Source organism: Erithacus rubecula (assembly GCF_903797595.1).
Source record: "Erithacus rubecula genome assembly, chromosome: 28".
Lineage (NCBI taxonomy): Eukaryota > Metazoa > Chordata > Aves > Passeriformes > Muscicapidae > Erithacus > Erithacus rubecula.
In genome coordinates, this window is record NC_136680.1 from 4471252 (window position 1) to 4490602 (window position 19351).

The following is a 19351-nucleotide window of genomic DNA, read 5'->3' on the forward strand; positions in this document are numbered from 1 at the left end:
TCGCCTCCTGCATGGCTTCTTCTCGGCCAGAAAAGTCCCTTTTTCTCTCTATTTCTTCTTCTTCTTTAACCAATTTTCCCCCTCAGAAACGTCTTCCAGTTGGTAATACCGATGCATCCTCTGCGCCAACACACCGGAATATGCAATAGCTGTGGGGGGGGCCGGCCGGGGGGCGGCCACCCCTTTGCTTTGCCTCTCTTTCTTTGTTTTTCTTTCCTCTTTGGGGGGTTTTTGATTTGTTGTTTTTTTTCTGCTTCCAGCAACCAAAGGCAGCGGGCGGGAAGGCAGCAGGGACCCGGGGCCAGCGAGCCCAGAACGCTCGGGGGGAGCCGGTTGTCCGGCGCGCAGGCAGGACTGACCGAGGCGCGGTGGGGTCCCGCGCGGGGAGGAGCAGGCTGGAGACCCTCAGGGCTGATCCTCCCGGGGGGGGCCACAGGGTCCCACCCCTCCCCATTCTGGGACCCCCGCTTTTTAATCGGTTTTGAAAGGGGCGCAGAGCCAGGAGGGCTGAGCCCGGCTGCTCTCGTGACCAGAAATGGAACCGTGTGAATGTAGCTGTGCGTCACCCGGGCTGGTGACAGGGGGTCACAGCCTGCCCCCAACCTCCACCCCATCGGCTTCATCCCCGCGCTGCCGCTGGCCGGCAGGGAATGGCAGCAGCTGCCTTCTTGCCGCCTCTCCCCGCTGTGCCCGCTGCCGAGAGGGGCCCCGACACCCCCTAAAAACCCAGAATTTGCCTTAAAACCCCGAAAGTTCCGCCTGGCTGGAGAGACCCCCCAACCTCCCCGAGGCTGAGTACTGACGTGGGTTGTGACAACGGTGGCGGGGTGGCCCGCATCGCTGCTGCTCGGCATGAAGAAACGTCGTCGTCAATAGTTCTTATTTTGTTTGTTGTTTGTTTTTTGGGTTTTTTTGTTTTTTTTTTTTTTTGGTGTCCAAAAGTATTAGTGGGGGGTGATGGGGTGGTCGCGTCCCGCCGGGTTTCGCCGTAGCTGAGGCTGGTTTGAGGGTCCCAGACCCTTTGGAGGATGAGCTTTGGAGACGCTTCTTTATGCAAGGTGCAGTATTGATTTCTGCAGGATAATGCAAGGAAAGAGCGGGGGGCGGTGTCCAGCTGGGGGGGAGGAATGAAAAATATAAGAAAAAGAAAAAAAAAAAAAAAAAGGAAAAAAAAAAGTGGGGTAACACAAAAACAATTTTTAAAAAGAGATTTTTTTTAAAATAGAAACAACAAAAAAAAAAAAGGAGGGGGGTTAAGGCTGGAAAAGGCTCAGCTCAAAGCAAAAAAATTTTAAAAGAAAAGCGTTTTTAAACGTGACAGTGACAGCGAGGGAGGGAGCGGGGGGCACACGGGGCAGCCCCTTCGGCAGCCCCGGGGAGGCGAGGGGCGCTGGCGCCCCTCTGGCCTGGCCCCCCCGCCCCGAGGAAGCCCCGGGAGCCCCTGTCCCCCGCGGGGACACCACCGGGCCCGACCCCTGCCACCTCTTTGCTGCCTCCCCAACCCCCCGGGCCGGCAGCAAGTCCGGCCGCTGCGGCCGCAGTCCCCCAAAACCCGCCCTCGGAAAGAAAAGCACCTTAAAACCAATTTAAAAAGGCAAAAAAAGAATCAACACGACGCCCCCCAGCCCGTATGGCGGCATTGGGGGGGGCGTGCCGGGGGCTTCCCCCTTTGTGGGGCCGGGGAGTCCCCCGTGCCCCCGGGGTCCTTTGCACTGCTCCCCCGACACCCCCCCGGGGCCGCACCCCCGGCTCTGCCCAAAGGGAATATGCAACAACCCCGGCCCCTTCCCGGGGGGGGGGCACCAACTCATTTGTATGATTATCTATTTTTTTTAATCATTCTCCTTTTTTTTTTTTTTTTTTTTTTTTTTTTCTATCTCCTGGCGGCCTCGATGGCCACGGTCGGGTGAGCGCAAAGCCGGGGGTTGGAGGACACCCCAACCCTGGGAAGCTCCGGGGAGCCCCGCAGGATGGGGATACCAGGGGGCTCCGCTCGACAATCACCGCGGGGGGTTTCATGCACTACATCTCCTCCTAGAGGGTTTTAGTCGGGGCTCGTCGGCTTAAAAAAATTAATTAAAAATAGTCCTTGTGACCTATAATAACAATAACCTGTACATATATATATATATATTCTCCACATATATATATATGGGGCTGCAGGGCCGGGGGGGGCGCGGGCCCCCACACAGGTTAAGGTACTTTAAAAAATCGCAAAGGAATATATATATATATAAAATCTCATATAATATATATAGATATGTCGTTGTTTGGTGGGGTTTTAGGCTCTTTTTTGTTGTTTGTTTGGTTTGTTTTTGTTGTTGTTGGTTTTTTAGGGTTTTTTTTTTTTGTACTCGGAGTTTGTGAATTTGCTGCTTTCTGCCCCCCCCTGGTGTTCTGCCAACCGGCTGGGATGGCGGCCCCGGTGATGGGTGCCCCGGGAGAGGCCCACGGGTGACCCTCTGGGTCCCCTGTGCGGTGCCCGTGGGTGTCACTGTGGGTGCCCAGGTGATACCCGCGGGTTCCCCATCGGGTCCCTCTGGGTGTTTGCAGATGATGCGCCTCTGGGTTTCCCCTGGCGCCCCAGGTGATGCCCATGGGTGCCCTTTGGATGCTCCAGGTGATGCCCAGAGGGCCTCTCTGGGGTGCCCAAGTGGTGCTCACAGGTTCCCGGGTGCCTCGAGCAGTACTCACGAATGCCACTCTAGTGCCGCTCCGGATGCCCCAGGCTATGCCGCGGGTATGCCGCGGTCCATGGGTGCCGCTCTGGGTACCCCCGTGCCCTGCTGGGCGCCCCGTGCGATGCCCGGGGGCAGGCGGGAGGTGGAGCCGGGCTGGGGGGAAATCCCACCCCTGGGCAAAGAGCGGCAAAAGGAGAGAAACCGCCCCAAAAAGGCGCCGAGGCGGCAGCCGGCCGGACCGCGCCTATTACCCAAACCAAAAATCCCGCCGCAGTGCCTCCGCGCCGCCGGCTGCCCCGCCCGCCTTTTCGGGGGTCCCCGCTCCCCCAGGGGCTGCACCCTCCCCGCTGTTATATTTTACTCGTTCGCCGGATTCTCGCTTTCGCTTTGCCGCAGCCGATACACACCGCGAGCGCACCAGGGCCGCGAGCCGGGGCCGGGCCCCCCCCGCTGCGCCCCCCCCCGCGCCCCCTGGCCCCGCATGACCCCCCCGAGCCCCCGCTTGCCTCCCTGGTGCTTCACGATATTTGATTATACCATTGTACGCAGCCATTACCGATAGCGCCGCTCCTGCCTACATACACTTACTGACCCTGATACGGATTTTTGGGGTTTTTTTGGTTTTCTTTTTTGGTTTGTTTCTTTTGTTTTGGTTTCTTTTTTTTTTTTTTTTTTTTTCCTTTGTTTTTTTTGTTGTTGTTTTTTTTGTTTCCCCCCCCCCCCCTTCGCAAAAAAGAGAAAAAAGAGACAAAAAAGAAGAAAAAAACAAAAAAGAAAAAACTGACACACAAAAAAAAAGATTAAAAAATGAAAAGAAAAAAAAAAAAGACAAAAAAAGAAATGTATAAAAATTAAACAAGCTATGCTTCAACTCCAGCCCGCCTCCGCCCTTCCTTCACTGCCGCGGGGGAAACTGAGGAACGGTGCCCAGCAGGGAGAACAGGGGGGTCCCAGCGGAGGAGGAGGGCACTGGGGGAGCAGAGCCCTGGCAGGCAGCGGCACCCAGCCCCCCAGAGGAGAGACCCCCACCCACCAATGCTCTTGCCCCGGATGAGGGTGACGGAGCTGGGACCCCGCAGGGCGCAGCCCCAGCCCCAGGCGGGGAGAGGACGCTCGGGGACAGGACATGGGTGGGGACAGCCGCGCTTCACTCATGGGTTCAGAGCTGCTGCCACTTCCGCGGCTTCCAGACCTTGGCCACGGGACGTCACCACCTCGTGTGGGTGACGTCATCGCCTGGTGTGACGCTACTGTCCTCACCCGTAGGTCCGCGTTGACCGAAGCTGCGTTTCATCCCCGCGGTCCCCGTCCCCACGCGCTGCTCAGGACAGCCACGCAGGCGAGGCCCCCACCCCACTCAGTGCTCCCCAGCCCCCGTGTCCCCTCCGTGCCCACCCCTCGGTCTGGGCTGGTCGGGCAGCGATGCAGCCTCACCCTGCCGAGGTCGCTGAGGTCTGACAGCTCGGAACTTGCCATTGTCCCCTGCCCTAGTGGCACCGGGGGCTGCCGGACAGGTCCCACCCCAGCACGGTGACACAAGGCGCTTGACGCCGGGGTAGGCTGGGGAAACCTTTACTGGGCACGTCTGGAGAAGGGGCTGTCCTCATCCCCCCCGGCCGCGACCCCCGGCGGCCCAGGCCCGGGGGACACGGGCAGGCTCCGCTGCCGTCCCCGGCCGCCGCCCTCCCCGCTCCTCTCCGGCGAGCGGGTGATCCGCGCCGGGTCTTGGTCACAGCCGGGGCGGCCGCGGGGAGGGCGGTGCCACGGTGGCCAAAGCTGTCGCAAAAACCCGGCGCGAATCCCCGCTCCGCGGACGGGGTGAGGGTGCGGCGCCCGTCGGAGGTGCCCCGGAGCGGGCAGAGGGGCACGGGGGGACTCAGAGGGACGTGGCCTTGCTCTCCTGCTTGTCGTCGCTCAGCTCATCCAAGTCCGCAGCCGGGTTGACGTGGCCGGAGCGCTCCAGCCTGCGGGACAAAGGGAGCGCCGGTCAGCCGGGCACGAAGGGCATCAGGGCACGGCCGCCTCCGGCCATGCCAAGGGCACAGAGCCACCATGGCACAGCTGGAACGTGGCCACCCTGGAGGGAATCCAAGCCCCGGTGCGGGGTGTCCCGGTGTGGTACCTGTCAGCCGCCAGGGTCTCCGGCTGGTCATCCTCCTTCCTGCGAGGGGAGAGAGGCTGAGCGGTGCCCGGGGACAGCCCTGCCCCAGCCCACCGCAACCTTCCACGCAGTTTCCCCCCCTGGCCAGCACCCCCCGGCCTCCGCACCAATCCAACCTGTGCCTCCTGAGATTCCAGAGCCGGTTAACGAGCAGCATCAAAAAGACGATGAAGAGGAAGACGACGACGGCCGTGAGGCCAATGAGCCATGGCTGCAGCACCTTGGGGCCCGTGTCTGCGTGGCCAGGGGACAGGGAAGGGAAAATATGGGGATGGGGAGAGCTTCAGGGGAGCTCTGTCCTTCAGGGGACGGGACTCCCCATGGGACGGGACAATGGCAGACACTCACTGTCACTTGGGTACCAAGGAAGCCACCCCCGACACAGCTCACCTGTCCCCAGCACAGTGAGGAGCACTGGGGCAGCAGGTGGGTGTCTCCAGGTCTGTTACTGTTGGAGCACTGGGACAGACTGGTCCCACTGAAAAGATCTCCCAGGAGCTGATCTGATGCCACCTCCCCAGGCACCCCAGGGCACAGCGGTACAGAGGGTCACAGGGGCACCTACCAGTCTGTCCCTGGGTGGTGGCAGCAAGGACGAGCAGGACCAGGAGCGAGAGGGGCTGCACAGGCTTTGGCATTTTTGGGTGGAGGGCTGAGGCACGTCTGGATCCTGCTCCTGAAGGTGAGCTTCTATCCCCTGCTGCTATCGTGCCTGCACTCTGCACCCAAGGCACTGGGCGCCTTTATTGCCCCAAGAGGACAAAGTGGCACCAAGCACCATGGCAACATGGCTCTGTCATCTCTGGGAGATGGTACCACTCCCCTGGCTCAGCACTGGCACCCCACAGCAACCAGTGGCCACCACCTCCAGGACCACAGTGGCAAAGGACAGGCATGTCCCTGTGCCCAGGACCACCGACCACCCCCAGGGCAGGGAGTGGATGGAGACAGAAACAGACAGGGGCGGGGGTGGGTGCACAAGTAGAAGAACAAATGGGTGATTGGGTGGAGAAGTGCCCACCCTGTCTGGATCTCCCTATCCCTGCTGGCAGGGCTGGGGCAGCAGTGAGGGGTCCATGGGCCATCCTCATGGGATGGGGCAGCACAGAGGAGTGGGCAATGCCAGCCTGTCCCTGGGCATAAGCCAGCTACCCCCAGACAATCCCAGGTGGGACCCAATCATGTCCTCAGGGAGTGAGTGCCCACATACTGTCAGAAACACTGACAGGGTTAGCTCAGGGAGACCATGACAAGGTGCCCAACCACCAGGGCACAAGGAAAACTGGTGCCCAGCATCACCCTAGGGAGGGACAGTGGACTTTGGCAGGGCCACTCTGCCTGTGGCAATTCCTCAAGGGGCAAAGAAGGAGACTGGGGGCACAGGCATCCAGCCTCAGCCTGGGTTTAAGAAAGGGATGCAGGTCCATACAATGGCCTCCATCCCTGCCCTCACACAGAACCCAAGTGAGGCATCAGGGTGCTTTGTCCCCCAAGGCCCGTTTGAGGCCACCTGTGGATGCCACTGAGCATGGTCTGGCAGTGCCAAGGCACTGAGGGGATGGTGGGGGCACAGCCAGCCTCAGCATCCAGCTGTCCATCTGTCTGTCCCTACCCATGTGCCCACGCTGACTTGGCCCATCCAGAGGCATATCCATGTTTCCCTGTGCATGTGTGCACCTGTGTCTGTGCCCCCTGCCACCACTGGCTGTGCCCCCACACCATGGCTTTGCAGCCCCAAGCACCTTGGCCTTCATACACCCATGGCCAGGGCTGCCAAGGCTGTTGCCCCAGGCAAAGGTTGGGATATCCCAGCCCTGCCATCCATCCCTCCCACCGTGCTGGGCCAAGGGGTGAGCAGGGTGGGGCAGGTGGCTTTATTGGCATGACAGCCCACGAGGAGCCCCGAGAGCAGTGCCAGGGCTGGGCAGGGAGGGGAGGCTGTGTGCCCGTACTGGGCAGTGCCTACGGCCAGGGCCACACTGTGACCCAGTGTCAGGCAGGGCTGCAGGATCCTGCTTGTTGCAGGGCTGGCCTCTGGCCTCAGAAGAACCTCTTCTTGGGGGAGTCAGCAAAGGAGACAGAGCTGCGTGGGGCGAGCAGCCCCAGGGGGATGTCTGTGCTGGGCAGGATGCCACTGCCTTCGTCATCCGCCGCCTGCTCCACCAGCACCTCGTCCTTCTCCAGCCACTCTGCCTCCAGCACGGCGCTTTCCGCCATCCCCGCCTTCTCCTCCGCCTTGGGCCCAAATGCCCAGTCTGCAGGGGCAGAGACGGATCTGTCAGCAGCATCAGCCCTGCCACAGCACAGTCTCAACTGGGGGGGATCCCCCTGTCCCCCTGCCCACCCCAAATCCCCACCCTGCTGTGGGTAGCACTCACCGGCGAAGTCGTGCACCAGGTCCTTGATGAGGTGGCCCACGATGGCATATGCCACCACCAGCACCAGCGCTGCTGCCATCATCAGGTACAGCACATAGTGGGGCAGGCGGATGCTGTCCAGGGCAGGGGGCTTGTAGTCCACATACAGCATCCCATCCTCCTCGGGGGGGGACTGCAGCAAGTGCCGTGGCCCCCAGACACCCCCGGTGCCAGGCAGGGGGACACCCCCCGCCAGGGCCATGGCCAGCTATCCCTGCACCCCCACCCCGAGCCACCGAAGTCTCTGCCACGAGGGGACTGCAGGGCAGGAAGTGGCATCAGGGTCTGCAAGGCTCCTCAGTGCTGGCAGCTCACAGGGACAGTGGTGTCCCCATGGCTGGTGGCAATGCCACTCACCCAGAGACAGAGATGTGTTGCTGAGAAGGAGCTTAGCACTTGCTAATCCAGGCACAGCCCAGCTACCTCAGCATGGGGGGTGACCAGTGGGCTCCAATGTGGGTCAGGGTCCCCAAATCCCGCCCCTCTGGAAGCATCACTGCCCCCCTGGGTGTGGGGAGTCACCTGCAGCTGGAGATTCCCCAAAGACAGGGACAGGGAGGGATGGCTGAGCTATTTCCTCCCTCCCCTGGGCTGGGTTAAATCACTCAGCAGGTCCTGGATCCTCAGAGCTGATGGTTGAGATCCCAGAGGACACAGCACCCTGGGGTTAGAGGTGATGGGCAGAGGGGATGGGGACACATCAGCCAGGGGGGCTCCCACAGGGCCCTCTCTGCTGTACAGTGAAGCAGCCATGGCCAGAGGCTCCCCCCTTCCCAGGTGGCTGCAACGTGTCACCCGAGCATCCAGAATCACCTCCCCAACACAGAGCAGCCTGCAGAGGAGTGCAGGGTCCATGCTTCCCCCAAAAGCAATCCCTCCCACACCAAGAGGGTGGAGGGTTTAGCCCAGGCCAGCAGCAGCTTTGGAGAAACCCCAAACCCTCCCAGCACAGGCTAGACTGGGAGGGCTGAAGGTGCTAGTGGGGTTCAGTGCCAAGGCAAAGCTCAAGGCTCAGCCCTGCTCCACTCCAGCACCTCCCAGCTCTGCTGTACCAGGTTACCCCTGGCAGATTCCAGCCTCAGAAATGCATTTTGTTCCAATTTTCTCTTAGAAGGTGTTCGGGGAAACAGAGACAAACGTTGGCATGGAATGACTGGGAAACAACCCTGCAAGGTCTGAGTGTGTCACCCATGGAAAAGTTTGAAAACAAAGGTGGGGGCAGCTGAGGTGGTAACCAAGGTAGCCAAGGACAAACAGCCTGGCAAACTCCAGGGTGCTGCAGCCCATGGGCCAAGAAGGGAACAGTGGAAGTGATAATATGGCCTGGGGGAAGTCACCCATCTCATTGTCCTGGGAATGGATATTGACATAGGGAGATCCCAGAGACTGAAGTGCCAGCTGGGTCCAGCCCATCACCCACAGGCTACAGAGGGTGAGGGAAGGGGGACAAGCAACCTATAACAGCTGCTGATTCCAAGCAGTGTGAAAACATCAGATGTTTGTCCCCAGTGCCAAGAACTGCAGTCTGGAGCCGCTCACCCTCCACACCACACACAGGTGACCCTACTGACAGCACTCAGGCATGTGTCACTAACTCCCAGCGTGTACAGGTGACCAAAACTGGTCACATCTTGACTGAGGGCCCTTTTTGTGGGGCTCTGAACTGGATCAGACTGGGCCATAGCCAGGGCTGCCCCTTGGCTGTGTTCCTGAGCACCAGAACCCTGGGGATGCTGAGCTGGCTTCAGGGACTAAGAGGATTGAGCCTGGGAGTGACTCACAGGGAGCCCTTGGACAAGGGGAAAAGGGATGCCCAGCAGTATGTCAGACCCTGCAGGGCCCTGCAGTGGGACCTACCAGGGTGCCTCAGACAGTTCATCCTCCTCCCCAGGGCTGGAAGTTTCAACTCATGCAATCAGGGACCCCACTCCCTGCTCCTCCCAATGTGATTTGACTCAATTTTAAAAGTCCTTTCCAACCTCAGTGGTTCTATGATTTCATTTTGGCAGCCCCCAGGCTCCCACTTGGGTCTTTACCCCATGATGCTGGGTGCACTCCACATCTGGGCACAGGTAAATCACAGCTCAACTCACTCCAGCTTCCTGTGCTGATGCTTTATTCCCTGCCAAACCCCAAACCCCAGTGCCCAGGCTGGGCTGGCTGAGAGATCTGGGTGCCAGCAGCAGCCTCAGCCCTCCTGGCCCTGGTTAAACACGGGGGAAAGCCCAGGCAGGCTCTGCCTCACCCTGCCCACCCTAATGGCAGCGCCCTTCCCTGCAGAAAAAAACCCAGCTGTATCTTCCCAACTTTGCCATGCAACAACTCTCATCCTGGGGCAGAGGCTGCCACAGGCTCAGCTCCAGCCTGTCCCAACAGGAGAAGCCGAACCCACTGCGGGGGCGAGGAGGGCCCCGGCTCAGCACCAGCACTGAGCAATTTCAAAGCATCCCAACACCAGAGCCCACAAGAGCGGGCTCCCAAAGCCCATCCTAGCCCCCAGCAAAGCTCAGCTGGGGAAAATGGAGCTGCCAACATGGCAGCACCAATCCAGGGCAGGCCCAAGCCCTGCAGAGCCGCAGCAGGCTCTGACGTGCCAAGCAGAGTCCACCTGGTCCAAGCCCCAATCCACGCTGCGCACAGGCAGTGCTGATCCTGGCAGGAAAATGGGGCAGATCCAGGAAACGGCGGTGGGGAGGCAAGTAGCAGCTCAGCCTGGATTTGGAGGGAAAAGGTGGTTGTAATTGTGCCAGATCAAACTCAGTCCCTCCTCCAGCTCTGCGCGGCAAGGCACGGATCCACACCGACAGAGGTGGCTGTGAGAACGCCACCGGCAGCAGGAGGGGGTGGGAGGCAGCACAGCCACCTCAGTGCCCCCAGTCCAGGCTTAGGAGGAGGCCTGCAGCTTGCAGAGCCTGTCGGCGTACTGGAACTGGCCGCTGTTCTCGTACTCGTACATGTCCAGGGCCACCTGGCAGCTCTCGCGCACCACGCGCTCCTCGTCGCGGGCGAAGGCGCGCAGGGCGCGCAGGCAGGAGGGCCGGGCGATGGAGCCCAGCGCCTCGGCGCACTCGTGCCGCACCATGGGGCTCTCGGCGCGGCTGCGCAGCGCCGCCGTCAGCTGCGGCACGCACGCCTCGTCCTGCAGCTGCCCCAGCACGTAGCCGATCTCGTGGCGGAACAGCGCGCTGCCGCAGCGCAGCCCTGCGGGAGGGGCACGGGGAGCTGGGACGGCCCAGAACGCACCGGGACGCCCCAGAACCCCGGATGGAACCCCCAGCTGAAAGCTGGGGATGCCAAGGGTCACCGCCCCAGTCCCATGTACGGGCTGTCCCATCCTGCTCCCCAATCCTAGCCCTGTCCCAGAGCCTCCTTTGATGGCAGCACCCAGCCCCCTGCAGAGCTGTTGCTCCCCACCTGCCCAAGTTCTGCCCCACCACACAATGTTCTAGGGGATGGCAGCATGGCCAAGGACTCCAGCTCTTCGGGACAAAACAGCTGGAGCAGGAGCTGACAGATCCCAACAGTCCCAGATGGCTGGAGAGCCTGACCCACTTCCCTTGAGCTGGAGGTGGGTCCACATAGTAACTGGGCTGTGGTCAGTCCCTTCCCCACTCAGGTGACATTCCCCTCTCCAGAACTATTCCCAAACACCAGCAGCCCCTGACTTTCCAGGCCAGGAGAACAGGACCCCAAAAGCCCCAGGCCAGGTCTGACAATGGGTCAGACCAGCTGGTGCCTCCCCTCTCTCAGGGAAGGGGATCTGGAGCGTGGCAAGGGAGTTCTGGAACACCACAGACCACCCAGCACTCTGTTAATGTGCCAGGGAACAGCAGCCCTAGACACAAACATGTGAGAGCAGCTCTGGCAGTCCTGGATTTGGGCTCATCCCAGATTAGCCTGGACAGACCCACAGCAAGGACAGGCCCTCACCTTCTGCCAGTGCCAGCACGGCAGCCTGGCTGCCCACGTTCCGCAGGGCAAACATGGCCCGGTAGCGCTCAAACAGCTCCTGGGACTCATCCAGGAGGATCTCCCGGAGCTTGGCCACGTCCGTCTCCTCAGCGGGGGGAGCAGGATCTACAGAGAGGTACGGGCTGGTGCCTCCCTTCTCCTTGTTGTTCTGCAGCCACTCCAGCCTCCTCACAGCCAGCTGACAAGTCTCTGCCACCTGTGGGGACACGGACAGGGACACGGCCCTGGCTGCAGAACAGCAGCGCCAGGAGAACCCCAGCATGCAGCAGAATGTCACTGCAATGTCCCCACCACCTGCCCCGGGGGACCTGCCTCACCCTCTGAGACCAGCAGTGCTGCATCCCAGAGGAAATGGCCCCTCAGGAAGCTCACCTCGACCACAGGATCCTCAGAATAGCGTTTCAGGATATCCAGCACGTCGGGGTTCCCAATAGCGCCCAGGGCTTCACCTGAAGGATGTAACAGGATGTTATCAGGGTGTCTGTATGAGAAGGACCCTGCTGTGTCCTCTGGCAATGCCATGCCTTGTTATAAAGCACAGACACAGGCCCGACTGACTGATCCCAAACAGGGCAAATGTGGACACTCACCAAACAGGACAAACATGACAGAAGCCTGGCCAGTATGAACAGCAAGGCCAGACCAACCTGTCCTGTCAGGTCTGGCCAGGGCAGGTGGTGGATATTATGTGACTCGGGGTTTGACACCCAAGGCGGATCAGGCCCCCACGAGCTGCTCTGTACAGGGGGATAAGCACCCCCAAGCCCTACTTGCCAGCCAGCGCCTTTCCCTGTCCCCAGAGCCGCAGGAGCTGCCGCCGTACCTGCCTCGTGCCTGACCATGGGCTCCTGGTCCGTGTCCTCCAACACGCGGATGAGCACCGGGATGGCCGCCTCATCCTGCATCTGGCCCAGGCAAAAGGCCAGCTCGTGCTTCAGCAGCGCCGAGCCGTCTCCAAAGGCGCGGCTGATCCACTCCACGGCCGCGCGGCCGCCCAAGTTCCGCAGGGTGAAGAGGGCCCGGAACCGGGTGGGCAGCGGCTGCGCCGTGTCCACCAGCGTGCGGCCGATGGCCTCCACCTCCTGCTCCGTCACCATGGCGCAGGCGGCTCTGGGCACACTGCGGGGCTCCTCGCTCACGCTCCTGCGTCCAGGGAAGGGAGTCAAGGTGCGCCCTCAGCCCGCAGCGGGTCCCGCGGGCAGGGGCAGGGTGGGCGGGAAGGGCTGCGGCCGGCCTGGGCCGGGGAACCGGATCCGGGGCCGGGGCTGACCACAGAGCGCGTGTCCGTACTCGGTTTCACCGGATACCCGGGACGGACATAGACCCCCTGCCGCGACCTCGCCAGACGGAGCCGCCGGGCCAGCGGAACCGGGTCCCGAGAGGAGCTGCCCGGGCCGGGGGATACCGGGGGGTTCGGGGAGCGCCCGGCGGGGCCAGCGCTGCACTCACCGCGCACCGCCATCTTGCTGCTCCGCCACGTGACCTACCGCACACCGGCAGCGCATGCGCACTGCGCACGGGGCCGGCAACCAGGGGGCGCTGCCGCCCCCGCAGCTGAGGGCGCTGCCGGTCCCGCCGCCAGGGAGCGCTGCGGGCGGCGCGGGCGGGACCATGGCCGGCACGGCTCGGCTCCACCGGGCCCAGCCAGCGCAACGCCACAGGGACCCGGGAACCCAGCCACAGACCCTCCGGAGAGGGAACGGGCGTGCCAGGCTGGCAAACCCTCACCCCGGAACTGCCAGGCAGTGCCACGCTGGGCAAACCCCTCTGGAGAGAGGCTGGAGATGTCAGGCTGGGCAAGGCCTACCCGGGGAAGGGCCTGGGGTGTTCCAGGCTGGGTGAAATCTCACCAGAGGGGGTTTGGGCAGCGCCAGGCTAGGCAAACCCCCACCCTGAGACGGACCTGCGGTCAAGACTGGACAAAATCCCTCAGGAGAGGAGGCAGGGATGCCCGGCTGGGCAAAATCCCACTGGAGAAGAGCCAGGGGTGCCAGGCTGGGCAAACCTCTTCAGGAAGGGGCTCAGGGTATTCCAGGCTGGGCAAACCTCTCTGGAGGGAGCCAGGTGTGCCAGGGTGAGCAAAACTCCTCTGGAGAGGGGCTGGAAGTGCTAGGCTGGACAAACCCTCAGGGCAGCACACCCCTGAGTTTGTGGATGCAGTTTGATTCCAGGCTGGTGTCAACACTTGCAAGTCAGCCCTGAGTTGGCCAGCCCTGACACAGGGCGTCAGCCCTGCTCAGCCTTTTCCTTCCCTCTCCTTCCCATGTTCACACAGCAAGTTTCAAACCTTCAAAGTGGTTTTGCCTTATTTCAAGGCTCCTGCTGATTTTGGCCTAATGGAGAGGCCTTGAGACAAAGGAAAGGGAGATCCCAGCAGCCTCCCCCTCTCAGCCCTAATCCCCACTGTACTCCCACAGCACACAACACACCACCAAACCATTTAGATCCTGGGAGAGAGAATGGGCACAAAATACATTCCACTGCCTGAAACCCCCACAACAAACCCAGCACGAGCATGACACGGCCATCCCTCCCCGCCCTGGGCCTGCCTGGCCCAGCTGGTAGCACTAGGCCAGTCTGCCAGAGTCCACAGTGAGTCTGCAAGCAGGGATGTGCAGGCAGTTGCCCCCGGGCCCATCAGCCCTCCCCACAGCTCTCGAAGTACTGGCACATCAGCTCACGCACTTGCTCAGCCCGGTTGTCCTCCATGGCAGCCGGCGCGGGCTGGCAGGGCTTGGGCAGCTCGGTGGGCTCGGTGCCCTCCAGCCACTCCTCGTTGAAAGGGTTGTCGTGGGCCTCGCAGACGTTATGCAGGATGCAACAGGCCAGGACGAGGGTGGGCAGCAGCTCCAGGCTGCAGTCGTCACACTTGAGGAGGATCTGCCAGCGTGCCTTGAGGCGCAGGAAGGCGTTCTCGATCACGCTGTGCGCCCGCTTCAGGCGGTAGTTGAACTGCAGCTGGCGCTGGGTGAGGTTCTCGTCCTCCTGGTAGGGCTTGAGGATCCAGTCTTGCAGGGGGTACGTGGCATCCCCCAGCAGCACGTACTTCTGTGCCTTCCCCATGAAATGCTTGGGAGGGTTGGGGCACAGCCGGCCCTCCTTGGCCAGCACCCACAGGCTGGAGCTCTCCAGGACCGCGCTGTTCTCCATGCTGCCTGGAAAGGCGGTGGAGACGTCCCAGAACTGTCCCAGGCCATCCACGGTGGCCTGCGTGAGGATGGAGTGCCAGCCCTGGCCGTTGCAGTAGTCGGCGGTGAGGCGCAGCGGGGGGTGGATGGGGATGTGCAGGCTGTCCAGTGCCCCGATGCAGTGCGGGAAGCCCCAGCGCGTGCAGAAGATGCGCACCATGTTCTCCAGCTCCTTCTCATCAGGCAGCCGCAGGTAAAGCGGCTTCAGCAGCAAGACGACGGCGTAGCTCACCTCCCGGACACAGCTCTGCACTGTGGAGGGCCCCACGCCGAAAAGGGGGCTCAGAGTCTGGTACTCCACGTTGGTGGCCAAGTGCCACAGGGCCACAGCCACCCTCTTCTCCAGGGGCAGGGTGGGGTGGAAGTGGGCGCTGTGGGGGGCCAGACCAGGCCGCAGCTGGTTGCAGACGTAGAAGAAAGTCTCCTTGGACATCCGAAACTTCTCCAGCCAGTCCTGGGGCCCAAACTCTTTCAGGACCACCCGCTCCCACCAGTCCGTGCCCCTGAGGCTGGGCCAGGCACGGGGGTAGAAGCAGCAGCTGGTTCTCCTCCGGTGAGCGATGAGGAGCTGCAGTGCAGGGGGGACACAACAGCAGTGTGAGTCAGTGCTTCCCTGCACTTCACTGGGACCCCCTTCTGAAGACCACCCAGCTCAAGAGACTTGCTCAAGGCAGGAGGATGGCCAGTGATCCTAACTGGTCTAACACCAGTCAAATCTTCCTGCTCCTGGGAAACCTCACTGCAAACCCACCAGGCAGTAGGTGTAACTCCAGACAAGATGCCTAGGTGTTGCAGATGGAGTTTTTCTGAAAAAGCCCCTTTTTAGTGTGGCCATTCCCTCTGGGGGTTTGTATTGTAATGAACATTACTGAATTTCCAGCTGCCAAGGGAACTGTGGGATAAGTCCTGATTTGGAAGGGGGAGAGAGCACCCCTCAAGGGTGGGAATCATTATTTGGAAGGGGAAACTCCTGGCCTCTCCAGAAGAGTTGTTTTTCTGTTATTAAATTCTACAATGCAACTTTAAACTAAAAAGAGGCTTTAGTCACCTTCTTCAGCCACTTCCCAGGCCAGCAGATTCCTCATGATTCCCCCCCAGCTTGTCCTTGCTGCCAGGGATCCCTTGTATCCCCCACTGCATCCCCCACCTTTGATGTGAGCCCCTCCTTCACATCCCCATGTCCTCTGCATCCGCCATCCTTTGTGTCCAGGATCTCATCCTGTGTCCTTCAAGTCCCATCCTTTGTGTCCTACAGAACCCCCACGTTCCTCATCCTTTGTGATCTCTGTGTCCTTGTGTCCTTCCAGTCCCACATCCCATGTTTTGAGTCCCACTCTTTATGTCCCCCTGGTGACTTCCCTGTGCTCTCCATCCTTCCCACCACGGTCCTTTGCATCCTGCACCCCCCCTCACTGTTCATTTTTTGTGTTCCTGTGACCTGTGTTCCCCGTGCCCCGAATCCCCCACGTCCACGTGTTCCGTGTCTCACGTCCCCCATCCTGTGTCGCCGTGATGTCTCCCACATCCCCCATCCTCCATGTCGCCGTGACCTCCGCATGTCTCCCGTATCCCCCACCCTTTGTGACCCCGTGGTTTCAGTGCATCCCCGTAACCCCCCATCCTTTGTGTCCCCGCGATCTCCACGTGTCCCCCGCACCCTCCGTCCCCCGTGACCCCATCCCCGCGTGTCGCTGTCCCCGCGTCCCGTGCAGCCCCCGCCCACGGCGGCCCCGCCCCGGTCACCGTCATGAGCCGCTTCTGCCGTTGGCTGTAGTAGTGCCGGAGCCAGGCGCGCCGCTGCGGCCCGTCCCAGCCCCCGCCGCCGCCGCCGTTCCCGGTGCCGTTCCCGCTGCCGTTCCCGGCCATGGCCCCGCCGCGCCGCCGCCGCCGCCGCGCCAGCGCGCACAGCAGCACCAGCAGCCGCTCCCGCATTTTCAAATCGGGAGCCGGGGCCGCCCTGGAAGTGATCGGTGATGGGGTCACGGTGGCACCGCGGGGCGGGACGGGGCGGAGCCGCTCCGCTCCGTGCGGCACGGCGCGGCCTGCACGGCACCGTACGGGTATGGCGTCCCTGCCAGCAGCTCACCGTACAGGCATCCCCATACCCACCGCACCGCACCGGCCTCCCCATCCCCACAGCACCACCATCCCCAGTGCACCACCGTCCCCATCCCCACAGAGCCACCATCCCCATCCCCACAGCGTCTCCATCCCCACAGAGCTACCATCCCCATCCCCAGTGCACCACCATCCCCACAGAGCTACCATCCCCATCCCCATCCCCACAGAGCCACCATCCCCATCCCCACAGCACCACCATCCCCACAGAGCTACCATCCCCATCCCCATCCCCACAGAGCCACCATCCCCACAGAGCTACCATCCCCATCCCCAGTGCACCACCATCCCCACAGAGCTACCATCCCCATCCCCACAGAGCTACCATCCCCATCCCCAGTGCACCACCATCCCCACAGAGCTACCATCCCCATCCCCACAGAGCTACCATCCCCATCCCCACAGAGCTACCATCCCCATCCCCAGTGCACCACCATCCCCACAGAGCTACCATCCCCATCCCCATCCCCACAGAGCCACCATCCCCATCCCCACAGCACCACCATCCCCACAGAGCTACCATCCCCATCCCCATCCCCACAGAGCCACCATCCCCACAGAGCTACCATCCCCATCCCCAGTGCACCACCATCCCCATCCCCACAGAGCCACCATCCCCATCCCCACAGCACCACCATCTCCATCCCCAGTGCACCACCATCCCCATCCCCATCCCCACAGCCCCACCATCCCCATCCCCCCAGCCCCATCATCCCCATCCCCACAAAGCCACCATCCCCACAGAGCTACCATCCCCATTCCCATCCCCATCCCCACAGCACCACCATCCCCATCCTCACAGAGCTACCATCCCCATCCCACCTCTCTGCACGGTTCTGCACAGCTCTGCCATCTCCATCCCCATCTCTGCCACCACCATCACCAACGCTCACCAAACCACACCATCCCATCATCCCCATCCTCACCACCATCCTCATCCCACCCCACTGCCTTCCTGCCTCCAGGCTGGCTGGAAAAGGGTCACTGGGCTCAGCTGCGGCAAGGACTGGTACTACAGAAACAAGGAAAACTGCAACAACAAAATGCCAAATCTGCCTTGGGTTTGCAGGAAGGCTTGAAAAGGCTGGGAAAGGCTGGAAAAGACTGGACTTGCTGGGTTCAGCTTGGGCAAGGACTGGCACCAGAGTGACAAAGGGCCCAACCACAGACAGGCAGTGACAGTGCCCTGATGGTGCCCAGTGAAAGGAATAATATGAATGTGTCTTTACAAACAGTCTGTGTGAATATGCTTGTAGATAGGGCCAGGGACTTGTAGATATGGAAGTAACAGGAGAAACCATCCATTTCAGAAAGTGTTGCTCATTCACATGGACTGCTGCTCAGCCAAGGTTAACTTCCTGAATTTGGAGGAGAGCAAAGACAATAGAACTATGAACGTCATATGCTAAACAAAGGGGGGATGCATATTAGAGTGGGACATACAGTAGGCAATTCAGGAAGTTTGTACCTTCCAAGTACCTCAGCCAGTGGAGAAAGGAAGAGAATGATGTGGCCATGAAAATTAGGATAAAAAGGAGGCTGCGTCCCTCAACAGTTTGAGACACAGAAAATGCCCCATAGTCTCTCCCTTTGTTCATCAATAAAGTTACAGGACTCCTCTGTCTCCTTTTTGGACATAAACCTCCAGTGATATTTCCACACACCTGGGAATAATGCCAAGGGCCTGGATAGCACCCCAAAAGTGGTGCCCACTCTTCCAAAGCTTGTAGGGTTTCTAGATGTGCCATGGCCAGGCAGATCCCATAGGGCTCCTGAGACAATGGAGAAAGTGGAGATGCCTGCAGGGAAGTTCCTTGTGGCCTGAGTCCAGGATCTGTTGGATGGAATCATTTGGAGTTCTGGAGGCACTTTGGGCACCACAAGGTCAGAAGGAGTCAAAGCTGTTGGAGAGTGTCCAAAGGAGGGACAGGGAGCTGGGGAAGGGCTGAGGAGCAGCTGAGGGCACTGGGCTGGTTCAGCTGGAGCAGAGGAGACTGAGGGGAGACTCCTCTGGGCTGCAGCTCCTGCCCAGGGGAGGCAGAGGGGCAGGGGCTGAGCTCTGCTCTGGGACAGGAACAGGAGCCCAGCAAGGGCTGGAGCTGTGTCAGGCCTTGGCATGGAGCTCAGGGAAAGGTTCTTCCCCCCGAGGGTGCTGGCACTGCCCAGGCTCCCCAGGGAATGGTCCCAAGGCTGCCAGAGCTGCAGGAGTGTTTGGACACTCTCAGGGATGCTCGGGGGGGGGGGGGGGGGGGGGATTGTTGGGGGTCTGGGCAGGGCCAGGGGCTGCTCTAATCATCCTTGTGGGTCGCCTCCAGCTCAGGACATTCCAAGAGTCTGTGAATGATTCTGTTCCTTCTCAGGGCTGCAGTTATCAGCTGTTTCTTGTTGAAAATAACATACAAAGGAGCCTTAAAGAGAGACTTTATTATGTCAGGTGGAGCTGGTCAGGGAGTCCATGATTAATATCAGGGAATTAATTAAGAGCAATGCAGCTCTCTGCATTGCTGCAGTAGGACCAGAATGGTCCTGGGTAGAGTAACAGTGAGATGGTTGTGTGGGGTCACTCAAGCATCCCAGACTGGACAGACTGCAGACAGGCATCCCTCTGCCCCCAGTGAGCACCCCGGGCCCCCACACCAGCCCCTCTGTGGGCATGGGCAGGAATTGGGGGGTTCCAGCACACACCAGCGCTGAGAAGGGCACGAGGCCTCGAATATTCCTGCAGCATTTAGCTGCTCCCAGGCCATGTGGAGCTGAGCTGTGTTGGAGCAGCAGCCCCTGCCCAGTGCCCTGCCAAGAGGGGGGTGGACACAC

General features: G+C 61.0%; 4 protein-coding genes across 5 annotated transcripts; all 4 read right to left on the reverse strand.

Annotated features, from left to right (window-relative positions):
- Positions 1–4352: 4352 nt before the first annotated feature.
- Positions 4353–5962, reverse strand: SMIM24 (small integral membrane protein 24). Its single transcript, XM_079328633.1, has 4 exons — positions 5408–5962; positions 4959–5076; positions 4804–4842; positions 4353–4645 (listed from the first exon to the last, which is right to left on the reverse strand). Exons 1-4 carry the CDS (start codon positions 5478–5480, stop codon positions 4558–4560), a joined length of 318 nt encoding a protein of 105 aa, XP_079184759.1. The 5' UTR covers positions 5481–5962; the 3' UTR covers positions 4353–4557.
- Positions 5963–6800: 838 nt separating this feature from the next.
- On the reverse strand, positions 6801–8744 carry SMIM44 (small integral membrane protein 44). The gene is made up of 2 exons (XM_079328701.1): positions 7221–8744; positions 6801–7097 (listed from the first exon to the last, which is right to left on the reverse strand). The coding sequence occupies exons 1-2, from the start codon at positions 7459–7461 to the stop codon at positions 6883–6885; spliced, it is 456 nt and encodes a 151-aa protein (XP_079184827.1). The 5' UTR covers positions 7462–8744; the 3' UTR covers positions 6801–6882.
- Positions 8745–9358: 614 nt separating this feature from the next.
- Positions 9359–12752, reverse strand: DOHH (deoxyhypusine hydroxylase). 2 transcript variants are annotated; one of them, XM_079328700.1, is made up of 6 exons: positions 12681–12752; positions 12055–12374; positions 11604–11680; positions 11190–11427; positions 10123–10460; positions 9359–9971 (listed from the first exon to the last, which is right to left on the reverse strand). In XM_079328700.1, exons 1-5 carry the CDS (start codon positions 12734–12736, stop codon positions 10144–10146), a joined length of 1008 nt encoding a protein of 335 aa, XP_079184826.1. In that variant the 5' UTR covers positions 12737–12752; the 3' UTR covers positions 9359–9971; positions 10123–10143. The 2 variants fall into 2 exon arrangements, with proteins under 2 accessions (XP_079184826.1, XP_079184825.1); XM_079328699.1 differs by having other exon boundaries at positions 9359–10460.
- A 918-nt stretch (positions 12753–13670) lies between these two features.
- Positions 13671–16394, reverse strand: LOC306813225 (uncharacterized protein). Its single transcript, XM_079328438.1, has 2 exons — positions 16163–16394; positions 13671–14987 (listed from the first exon to the last, which is right to left on the reverse strand). Exons 1-2 carry the CDS (start codon positions 16349–16351, stop codon positions 13869–13871), a joined length of 1308 nt encoding a protein of 435 aa, XP_079184564.1. The 5' UTR covers positions 16352–16394; the 3' UTR covers positions 13671–13868.
- Between the last annotated feature and the right edge of the window lie 2957 nt (positions 16395–19351).